This window comes from Sus scrofa, chromosome 14, assembly GCF_000003025.6.
Source record: "Sus scrofa isolate TJ Tabasco breed Duroc chromosome 14, Sscrofa11.1, whole genome shotgun sequence".
Classification (NCBI taxonomy): domain Eukaryota; kingdom Metazoa; phylum Chordata; class Mammalia; order Artiodactyla; family Suidae; genus Sus; species Sus scrofa.
In genome coordinates, this window is record NC_010456.5 from 96164178 (window position 1) to 96176645 (window position 12468).

The 12468-nt window shown below is 34.8% G+C and overlaps 1 protein-coding gene across 1 annotated transcript in view; it reads left to right on the top strand.

The window, feature by feature from the left end:
- PCDH15 (protocadherin related 15) overlaps positions 1–12468 on the top strand; it is an 857865-nt gene that overhangs the window by 634010 nt on the left and 211387 nt on the right. Inside the window, 2 exon segments of the mRNA XM_021073535.1 lie at positions 4455–4548; positions 9886–10014. Coding sequence (XP_020929194.1) covers positions 4455–4548; positions 9886–10014 — 223 coding nt within the window.

Here is a 12468-nt window from a genome sequence, read left to right on the forward strand (position 1 = left end):
TATTTATTTTGAATGTTTCCTATAAATAGAATGACACAATATGTGACCTTTTGTGTCTCACTTTTTTTCACTTAGCCTAATGTTTCAAAGTTCATCCATGTTCAAGCATATCTCAATACTTCATTCCTTTTTAGAACTGCATAATATTCTGTTACATACATATATAACAATTTGTTTGTCCATTTATAGATTGATGAAAATGTGGGTATTTTTTCTATGTTTTGCCTATTATGGATACTGAGGAATGTTCATTGTACATGTATTTAAATACCTGTTTTGAATTCTTTTGAATATATACTCAGAGTTGGAATTGCTCAGTCATAATGTAATTATTTGCTTTTTGAAGAACTGCCAAACTGTTTTCCCTGGTTATTTAACCACTTCACATTCCCACCAGCACTGTGCAAGGGTTTCAGTTCCTCCACATTTTCATTAACACATTATTTTCCCAACTGTTTTGTTAATTATAGCCATCCTACTGAGTGTGAAGTAGTATTTTGTTGTAGTTTTGATTTGTATTTCCCTGATGACTAATGATGTTGGCATCTTTTCAGGTGCTTATTTGCCATTTGTATATCTTCTTTGGAGAAATATCTATTCAAATTCTTTGCCAATTTTTTAATTGGGTTGTTTGTCTTTTTTCGTTAAGTTGTATGGTGTCTTTTATTTGTTAGGGGAAACAGATTCTTATCAGATACATGATTTACAGATATTTTCTTCCATTTTGTAGTTTTTTTTAACTTTCTTGATAATGTACTTTGATGCACAAAAATTTTAATTTTGAGGTAGCTCAATTTGTCTATTTTTCCTTTTGTTCTTCATGCTTTTGTCATCATATGTAAGAATCCATTGTTAAACTCCAAATCATGAAGATTTATCCCTGTTTTTGTCTAAGAGTTTTATGTTTTCAGTACTTTCATATAGATTGTTTGTCCATTTTGAGTTAACTTTTGTATATGGTGTGAGATAATCCAGTTTCATTCTTTTACATGTAGATCTGCAATTGCTCCAGCACTATTTGATAAAGAGACTATTCTTTTCCTATTGAATGATCTTGGCATTCTTGTTGAAAATCAATTGGCCACAGACATATGGATTCATTTCTGGACTCTCTGTTCTATTCACCAGAATACACATGTACTTTTGAATGCCCTAATTTCCCAAGAAACTCTCTACCCAATTTTTCCTTCCAAGCTTTTGGGGTTCCATTGCGTGCAAACATAAATTGTGCCTCAGCTGGCTTCATGCTACTCCCTGACTTACATTGTTTTCCAGGAATACCCACCGCTTTTCTGCCTTGAGTGAGTTCTGAGTTAGGCAAAATAAAGACAAACACTATATATTATTACTTCAGGCAGCCTCCAGACCAGTTGAAATAGATAAACACAATTCTTTATGAATAAAGATAGTTCTGCTACCTTGAGAAACAGGAATGCAAATATCCCACTGGGATGTCAATTTCCATCTTCAAGACTAATCTAAGCCAGGGAGGGATGGGTCAAGGACAAGTCAAATAGCACAAATCTTTACTATCATTTTGAGGTTGCCTTTTTCTTAATTCTGCCGTCATTTGTGCTAAAACCTTTTCCAGAGTCCAATCATAGTTGTTCCTGATCTTTCCTGCTTCATTTCCCAGTGCTTCTGTGGAGAGACCATCTCTTCAAACTGCCTACTTTACTTCATAATTTTCACTATCACTCCTGTTCAATATACTTTAAATTGGGTAAAATTTAGGTACCACCATTACTGTTGTTTTATCAGGAGTGATTCTTATGTATTTTTAACAGATGGACTTTTAAGATTTACTGCATTTCTTTCTTTCTTTCTTTCTCTCTCTCTCTCTTTTTTTTTTTTTTTTGTCCTTTTGCCTTTTCTAGGGCTGCTCCCACCGCATATGGAGGTTCCCAGGCTAGGGGTCTAATCAGAGCTGTACCCACCGGCCTACACCAGAGCCACAGCAATAGCGGGATCCAAGCCGCATCTGCAACCTACACCACAGCTGACGGCAACGCCGGATCCTTAACCCACTGAGCAAGGCCAGGGATCGAACCTGCAACCTCATGGTTCCTAGTCAGATTCATTAACCACTGAGCCATGACGGGAACTCTGATTTACTGCATTTCTAAACACAACTTAATGTATCCTGCTCTGAGGCTTCCTTCCAGCTGGTAGCGAGTCCTCCTTTCCAGTTATTTCTGGAGTTTCATGAAAAGATGCTTCTGTGTACCAATGAACTAGTCTTTCAGTTACACTACCTGTTCTTTCTTTCTTTTTCCATTTCCCAAATATCCTGTCTATTTCCATAATAATCACCGAACTGTTAAAAATAAGATATTTAGATACGCTGTGGCTCTAAGTGGTAACACAATCCAAATTTCTAGTGATATCCTAATTTACTGTGCAGGGAATAATATAGAATATCGAACCTTAAACTTAGGGGGAAAATGGAAAACAATAACTCAATTATCTTTTTTCACTCATTTTACCATGAATAAATTTTCAGATTTCCGATTGCTTCAGGTTCTTGTGAATAGGTCTCAGAAGCAATAAATGCCTTACTTTTTTCTTTGAATGTCATTTTAGAATGAGATTATCTGAACCATCTGCAGTGTAGGAAGTTGATCCAAACCTGAGTGTTATGAACTACTCTGGGAATTGGTTTTCAGTTACTTGGACAAAACGTTTTAAAATGCACAAGAAGCGAAGTCAGTTTTTCCAGAGTCATACCATATGTTTAGAAATTTTTAAAAGTCCATACCAGTAACAACAATAAAACAAATCAAACAGAGTAACTGCACCCTGTTGTTTATTCATTGACATTGACTCTCTGTACCCAGGCTACCATATCTGGTATGAATTCCTTAAATTACACTGTAAGAGCAAAAACACATGCATTAAAATGAAAGCCTTAGATCAATCAAAAACAAATTGTTTTTATACTTGATAAATATTTTAATGTTTTGTCAAATTAATGTAGCCACTCCTTCACAGTACGTGCATGTTAGACCTTATTTAAAATGTCATGTATATGGAGTTCCCTGGTGGTCTGGTGTTTAGGACCCAGTGCTTTCACCTCTGAGGCCCAGATTCAATCCCTGGTCTGGGAACTGAGATTCCCACATCAAGCTGCTACATATCATGTCCCCCCCAAAAAAAGTCATGTACAATGTCAGATTGTAATATCTAAGACAGAAATGTAAAACCTGTTTTAAAGAGCATTGCAAGTGACCAAATTCTTATAAAACAAACTACATTGGAGAATAAAATCTTAAATGTCTGAAAGTATTTATTCTAAACAGTGAAAAAATTAAGAATTAATATTAAAAACATTCTAAGTATGAGAATTTTCCCAAAGGCAGTTCATCTCCCATCATACATGAAACTTAAATTAAGGAAGATCTACATTTTAAAAGAAGGACAAAATGGTAAATTTGTTAATGTATCAAGAAAAGAATTTGTTTTTATAGATTATAAAATGAGAGAATGAATGCTTATAAAATTATATTATCTTAAAAAGAATGTAATATATGCAGCCTGATTGCTCTTTTGAAAGAAATTATAATGTATTTAAATATGGTTAGAGAATAAAAGAAATATTATAAAAATAAAATTTCCGGTCATGGTGAAGTGGTTAATGAATCCGACTAGGAACCATGAGGTGTTCGATCCCTGGCCTTGCTCTGTGGGTTAAGGATCCAGTGTTGCTGTGAGCTGTGGCGTAGGTTGCAGACACAGCTTAGATCCTGTGTTGCTGTGGCTCTGGCATAGGCCAGCAGCTACAGCTCTGATTAGACCCCTAGCCTGGGAACCTCCATGTGCCATGGGTGCGGCCCTAGAAAAGACAATAAATAAATAAATATTATAAAAATAACCATAATATCTATGAAAGTTTTTAATATTCCACTGTATATTTTCTAATTTTATTCAATAAGCCTTACTTATTTTGAAATTTGAAAAGAAAGAAAAATACATTTTAATCTCTGGGATTTATCAAAGATGAAATTTAAACATTTGCATTTCCATAGTGAATGCATATGTGACAAAGAATGGGAATGGTGATATAGATTAGATTTAAGAAATCATTTCTTTACTCAAAGGATTATGAAGCTGCTGAAGATAAGTGGACTCTTGCATCATTGAAGTAATCACAAACCAGATAGATATCTTTCTGCCTGGAAAGAATTAAGCATATTTTATTTTATTGGAGTCTAGAGGATCAACTCCGTTGTCTCATTCAGTCTGGCAATTTTTTATTATTTGTTAAGAAGCTCAACAGCCTTAAAAGCCTTTTTCAGTTTTCAACATGAATCCTCAATCATACATCTTAAATACTCAAGCTATGCTTGCTGAAGGGGGAAAAAAACCTATCAAAAGTAGTTCACAGTAGTAGAAAGACTCCCTGTGACATAATCTTTTTTGTGCCTCATTTGTTTATCTGTTTTCTCTGTCACTAGTACTGGGATTCTAACCTTAGGGAAAGCACTGGACCGGGAAAGCACTGATCGCTACATTCTGATTGTCACTGCTTCTGATGGCCGTCCGGATGGGGTGAGTACTCTCCTTGGGGGAAAGGGCTTTAAAACCAGTGTTAAAGAATTTAGGAGAGCCTTGTAGTTTTACACTCTACAACAATTTATTACAACCATGAATTCATGAATTAAACCATTTTTCACCTGGAGCAGCTGCTTAAAACTACCAAAGTGTCTCTTCTCCAGTGGGCTCTTTTAACCGGACATATCTATACTCTGAAACAGGAGACGAAGTTTTGGACTTGACAGAATAGGTACTTGGGATTAGCATTCTTACTCAATTTATGGGGAAAATGAAACCTGACTTAGTCTAAGAAGTTTTCTACTGTATCCATCACCAGCTCAGCAATGGACAGTCCCTACAGTTTTACTGTGTTGACTCTATTTCCTTTAATGTCACTTTTTTGGTAGAAGCGGGTGGGATGGGCAGAAAGGAATGTGTGCATGAATATCTTGAAGCAATTAGGAAACTAAGTTGCCTGATTCCACAGGTTAGTTGTAATAGCACTTGGATTCCTGACTAGTCCTTCCTAATTGAAGTGGTTTAACCAATCCTCTAATTCTAGAAAAGATAAATTTTATTTCCTGGGTACTTAAAAAAAATGATGAATAAATTGTTTAATCATCCAGGAGTTTTGTAAAATGATTTAATTATTTTATTTAATCGACCTCACAACTGCCATCATTCTGATTTTTAAGCACTGTAATATTTCAGTTGTTGGCAATGCTTTATTGAACTGTTTTTTTCAATCATTTCTATGCCATAGTGTAGCTTCTGTCTTTAGTCAAGTGGTTATGGACCAACTCAGCACTGTTCTCTGGAAATAATTTCAAATTCAATATAAACTTCTAGGCAAGACTCACGCAGTTCAAAAGCAGTACATCTCCAGATTGCTTGAAATGACTTCTTTGATCTATAAAATAAGCCCAGTGGGGACATATAATGCTCTCCTCATGTTTATTTGAGGAACACTCTTGAGAGTTTATCATGATCAAAACAAAAAATTGATAATAGACAGTTTTGTGATCTTAATTGAAAAAATAGAAAAATAGGCTTGGATTATTTTTTAAATTTGGTAATTATAATCTGCCTATAATAAGCTATTAGCCATTTTTCAAACATTAAATAAGCAGTTATACATGGAACATAAAATATACATAACAGTTTTAGTAAATAGTGGGGCCTATAGAGGACTCTTAAATATTAGACAAGTGAATAAAAATAAAATCTGAGATTAATTTTTACATATACTATGCCCTTAACACAGTAAGCCTGTGTAAGATATATGTAAAGAAGTCAGTGAGAATCTCAAGAAGAAAATAATTGAAAACTTTGACTTATGATGAAAGTTAATGGGTAACTTGGCTAGGAAATAACTGAGTGGGAAAATTCTAAATAGAAGGAATCATTCAGCATAGAGTAAGGAGTATACTTAGAGTAAAATTAATAAGGTTTCAGGTCAAGCACTAGAATTGGGAAAAAAACATAATAACATAGCTTTGAGATATGTCACATTATAAATCAGAAATTAATGGAAGTAATATTAGCTAGGACCTTTTACCTCCGGCCTTGAAAGTAAGATTTTTTACACAAGAATAAAGATGGAAAAGAAATAGTATATTAAGCTATCTGGCATAGTTGCAATCTGCTAATTATGGCTTTGTCCACATCAAAAGCTGAAAATTAGCTCTATATTAAAATTAGTGGTTTAGAGCTTTTTTTTCCCCGTTATTCAATACCTGTTAATATCAATTCCCCTTGGGCAAATCACTTAGCATTTCTAAATCCCCATTTTTTTCATTCTTATAACCAATGTCTTATTCAGCATTAAAATTCTAACCCTTTAAAGTTGTTTTGTTTTCAAAAGTTTGTATTAATAATACCAGTAGAGAAAGAAACGCTTAACTTTCAAACAAAAGATTCCTCAGTTAATTTCATCATTTATATAATTTTGGGGCTGAACTGATACATGGGCACAGATAGTGGGTTTTTGAAGAAGAAAATGATTACAAAGTAATAATAGTCTCATATTTTGATAGCACTTTTCTTATCTAAACATTTAGATTTCGTCCTCTGTAAAATTATAGTAAAATTAACCCTTTAACTTTAGTAATCAAAAGTTTTACAAAAGATATTTAATGAGCACAGACCCCAGGTAGATGGACCTTTCTTAAATCAAAAGGATTGCTGACAATTTATGTGAAACAAATTGCAAAATGATAATTTGAATATTGCAGAATAGAGTCAATAGTTTCTAATGTGTAGCCCCCAAATCTTCATTTTTAACAATTAACCAAGTGTTTCTGATGCAAGTAAATTCAGACCACTTTTCCAGAAATATATAAGCTAGAGATTATTCTACATATGTTTATTACTTTACATTTCTGCCAGAGACATGGACATTCTTCTTTTCATGTACAATTCGCTAAAATATGGAGAAATATATCTACATAGTCCTTAAATTTCAGACCCTGCTAACACAGAAATGGTGACCTTGTTGTTCCTAGTTCACTTAGTGACCCAGTTCTTATATCTTCCAGTTATAGACCACAGCCTTTGACTGAGGACACAGAATAGTCTGAAAACATCCACTCCATGGTGTCAAGAATCAGAATTTTAAAGAACAGGCTGGACACCCGTACAATAGATTGACAGGGGAATACAGATAGACTGGCACTTTATGCAAGCAGTTGGAAGGAAGGTCAGCAAACCCTAGTGTGGCTATTCTTAGATTTTGGCTCTAGGCTGTCCATTTTAATGTCTTGTTCACCCTCAGGCAGAATAGGAATGACTGCTGCTATAAAGGCACATCTTTGTACTGGTTTTCACTCTAACACAACTTTTAAAGATACAACCTTTGTTAAACTGATTTTTGTTATAAAAGCAAAGTAGCCCTTTCAGCAAAAATTGGAAAAATATATAAAAGTTAAAAGGAGACAATAAAATAATCTGTATTTCATCTAATTAGATAACATTTGAATTTGTACATATCCCAGTACACCTACATGCAAGTATATTTTGATGTACATGCATCCTTTAAATTAAATGATTTCATGGAGATATGTGCAAGGAAGAGTATACAAACCATAAATCATGTAGTTTAATGAATATTAACATAGTGAACACCCCTGTATAATCACTTTTCAGATCCAGAAATAGAAATTAATTAGGACCCAGAAGCCCAGCCTTATGATCCTACCAGTCCCTATTCCACTTTTTTCACAAAAGTGATCCCTGCTATCGTGACTTCACATGTATGTACTTAGAATCGTACAGTATGTACTGCATTACGTCTGGCTTCTTACACTCAACCTTACCTTCATGAAATCCATTTATGTGACTACTTGTAACAGTAGTTTGTACATTCTTAGTATGATAGTGTATGCATAAAACACAGCATGCTATATAACCATCTAGTATTGTTGGGCATTTAGGTTGTTTCCTGCTTTGACTAAACAATACGGTTCTGCTAGTCTTTGACAATTCTTTAAATAAAAATTTTATTGCAGTTTTAAGTACAGAAATATGTACACATCACAAGGAATAAATTATCATAGCTGTCTGTATGAAGTTTTGTAAAATATGCCCATTGATCTACTGATGTAGCTAGTACAAAAATAAATAAGTTATAAATACCTAGGAATGTCCTGCTATGCATGGTAATTTTTAAATGACTGCTGGACATTATATATGAAAAATTATAAAGGCTTGGAGTAAAATTATATTGCTCAAAATAAGATTTATACATCCTTCTGTTAAAAGAAAGACAGATCACCTTAATCTAATCAGAGTATGAGTACTGGGTTTTAATCTGGATAAGACCTACCTGGTCTAGACCTCATGCAGCATTACTCACAGAGTATAGAACTTCAGTGATTGCAACAGAAAGGATTGGGTGTTTATTTACCAGCACCTCTCTTCCTTAGCAGCTAGGAAATCCAGCTTTTAACCTCTTGGCCCCATGACTGCTGAAACATTTCCTCAGATTCATTTCCTCTAAATCACTTCTTGATGCTCACCTTTTTAGTCTCTCACCCCACATCACTTACAGATTAGGACAAATCACATTTGTATTTTTTAAAAAGAAAGTTAAGAAATTCTTTCATGACTGTTTCATCCTGCTTTTTCTTCCTATTTTTATTTACATGTTATTAATATTGAATATAGCATAATAGATTTTTCTTTATTCTTTTTTTTTTTTTTGAGTCTTTTTAGGACTGCACTCACAGCATATGGAGGTTCCCAGGTTGGGGGTCTAATCGGAGCTGTAGCCGCTGGTCTAGGCCACAGCCGCAGCAATGCCAGATCCCAGCCACATCTGCGACCTACACCACAGTTCATAGCAACACTGGATCCTTAACCCACTGAGCGAGGCCAGGGATCAAACCCGGCCACCTCATGATTCCCAGTCGGATTCATTTCCACTGTGCCATGACAGGAACTCCCTTTTGTTTTTTTTTGTTGTTTGTTTGTTTGTTTGTTTGTTTAGATTTTTCATTTTCCAGCCTAGAGTCCTTTCTTTCTCGAACTGTGGTCTCAGCCTTTTGCGAACTGCCCCACACTGTGACATAGCTGAAGAGGGCTTGTGCTATAGTCAGGTTTTGATTAAAGAGAGTGGTTTTCAGCTTGAGTCACATATGAAGATGTTCCTTGATTGTGCAAAAGTCATTGACCTACAGGATGTTCTCAGGTTGCAGCAAGCCAAAGAGTTTACCTTTTAGCCAGTAGAACATAAGGCTACCTGCTTACCATTTCCTTAGGCTGTAAAACCGTAAGGCAATCATTTGATTAATCGTGTATGGTCCTCAAACTCTTGGTTTAGATATGAACCTAGAAAATTACTAATGTGGTATTTTCTGATAGTATTTGCTTACCCCAAAATATCTATTTGGCATACCATGGTATTTTATAATGTACTAGTTATATTTTTAAACAGTACATGATATAAGTGATAAAAACTACAGAAATGTTACATTTCAGAGAAAAAGGGGTGCATGTGTGTATAAACAAAAGCTTACTACCCATAAAATGTGAACAAGATAAAGGTAAAAAAGCACTTTCTAAAAGTAAGCCTCCAGGAAATACTTGACATTTTCAAGAAGATATTTGCCCTTTAATATCATCATTTGTTTTTTCCATCTGTTTTTTGAGGTATTTGAAAATTGCAAGCTTCCTCCCTTTTTATCCCTTTTTTTTTTTTTTTTTTTTTTGGACTTTTTTGGAAAGGTAAGGAATGGGAATAGTAATGAGTTGCCTTTCAGACAGACAAATGCCGGGATGACCAGTTAAATAACATCAAAATAAAAATAACTCCTCTCACATTTAATCTTTTTTTTTTTTTTTTTGCTTTTTAAGACCTCAACTGCCACAGTGAATGTGGTGGTGACAGATGTCAATGACAATGCTCCAGTGTTTGATCCCTATCTGCCCAGAAATCTGTCAGTGGTAGAAGAAGAAGCCAATGCCTTTGTGGGTCAAGTAAGGGTGAGTGGAATATTTACATGTATTTTTAAATGTATTTTTTAGGTGAATACTCTCCTTACATATTAATTTGAAAAGAGATTAGCTAATGCCGTGTGTTAAATAATGGAACATCAGAATTATTTGAAATCAATCAACAAGGTTATTTGAGTGTAAGGCAAGATGGCAATAAAATGCATTCATTTGTGATCATTGTGCTGGATATCCTTCAAGATTTTTTAATAAGTTATAGTTTTTCTATCTAGATTAACTTATTAAGCTTATTGATTTACATTTTATGACCATTGTATAATTTAAACATAGATGCATTTGAGAGTATTATTTTCTTATTTAATATATATTTTTATTTTCTGGAATTATAGGAATGCATTTTTAGAGAAGTATGTAATTAGCTATACTATTAAGTATAAATTTGGAGATGCGTACCTCAAAACACAAATGTTTAGATGTAAATTTGTTTGGTTGTATAACATATCTTTATCATCTGCTATATACCTTATATTTCAGACACATGTTTTGTCCAGTCTAATCAACATTCATCTAGGCATGTTCTTTTAATTCCTAATTGGACAAATTAGCCAGTGTTTACTGTTCTTTTGGTGAATAATCCCATTTTTCTTAAATCAGAAATAATACTATCTCATTTGGGTCCTGCCTGGTCTTGAACATATTTAGTGATCTAGAAACGATAGATGAGGGAAAATTTTGGGGAAAATACATATATTTGAAAGCGTTTACTTCAGATGAGGCAGCTGTGTGGTCTCCAGCAAGGAAAGAATTGCCTCCAGTAAGAGGTAAGTCCTCCAGGTATCCAAGTCTGGGTTCAAGATCCTACCTCTATCCTGGTAAGGCTTTGAGTTTTATAAGAGGACGCTGGTGCTTTAAAGTAAATCTTCTCTACAGTTCGAGTACTATTATAATCAAACAAAAGGTCTGCTTTTTGTTCAATATTCTCTCTGGCTTTAAAAGAGCAGCATTTCTTTAGATGCTGTCATGGAGGGAGACCTTCTGACATTCCCAGCGTGACTCTGAGATATTGATTAGCTAGTTAGAGCCCATCTTTTTTGTTTTTTTTTTCTTTTCTTTTCTTCCTGAGGTCACTGATAGTACTTGCAGCAACTACCAAGTCCACAGTCATTATCATTATCAATATTTTTCTCAAATCCTGAAGAGACTAATAAAGCATTCATCCCCCTATGCTTTTATGCCATCCCAATTCACCACATGGGAGAGTCTTGTAATTGTGCTGTTACAACATGCCACGTGGTCTGGATGCCATGCGGCCAGTGAACTGTTCAACTCCAGAAACCCACACAACACCTCTGGTGTCAAAATTTTTACTGTGGATTCTGTAAGAAAAAAACCTGGAGACAAAAGATTCAGGTATAAATGGTTATTTTTAAATATTCAAGTAATGCTCAGAGGGAAGTGGGGAAGTAATGCAGAGAAGGCAGCCCAAAAAGGAATTGCTGGCAACCAGCTGTCGTTAAAAGAACTGTAGCTTCACCCAAGAGCAAATTCTGGGAAATAGCATAAAACATATTCCCTAGAATTACTGATCCTCAGAAGTGATCGAACTGGTAAATTTACACGCTGAAACCTTAGAGTTCTTGGTCAGTGATGCTGTGCAGGGGGGAAATTTTTAGCATTTTCTGCCTCCAGAGCAAGCAAACAGGCAGCTCCTTGAAATGCTAGTATAAGGGCATTTGGGAAGACTGCAGATACTGGCATGTGGAAGAGGGCCAGAGAGTAGACATGCATGGGGCACTAATAGCGTTTGTTACAGCAAGTAAAACGGTGTGAATCTATAAGAGGGACATGTGCAGAAAACGGAAAGGGGGCAATGCTGAGGCTGACTCACAATGGATGAGTGCTGGTGAGAAGGAAGTTGGGAGGGGTTGGAAGATGTGTAAGGAAAGGTAATTGCACAAGAAAAACCACAGACAGATGAGAGCATTTGGCTTGTCATAATCACAGTAAATAAGATATGCTATACTCTATGCCATGTTGTAGAAGGTGGGCTGGGGGACCTCTAGAGCGTCTGAAGTATGGCATCATCAGATTTTTATCTTATAAAGATTACTCCTGAGTAGATTGTAATGGGAGACTGTAAATTCAGAAAACTGAATTAGAAGGCAGTTATAATAGCCTAGACATTGAAGCTTGAACTAATATAATAGTTTAATCATAATAATAATTAAATTACAATTGTCACTCTAGGATGCCCCACTGATGAAAACTGAAAAATTATCAGATAAAATAAGCAGGTACTGAAATCATTTAGGAAAATTATCTTTCCAAGTTCTCTTAATTTACTCAGCATTGGAGCAATAAAACCCATATGGTATATACAACTAATAACACATAAGTAGACATGCTGATTAGTTTTTGATTTTATTTTTCATTTCTCAACTTACTTTTGCCACTTTTCCTAGTGATTTCTGTCTTTGAAAGAAT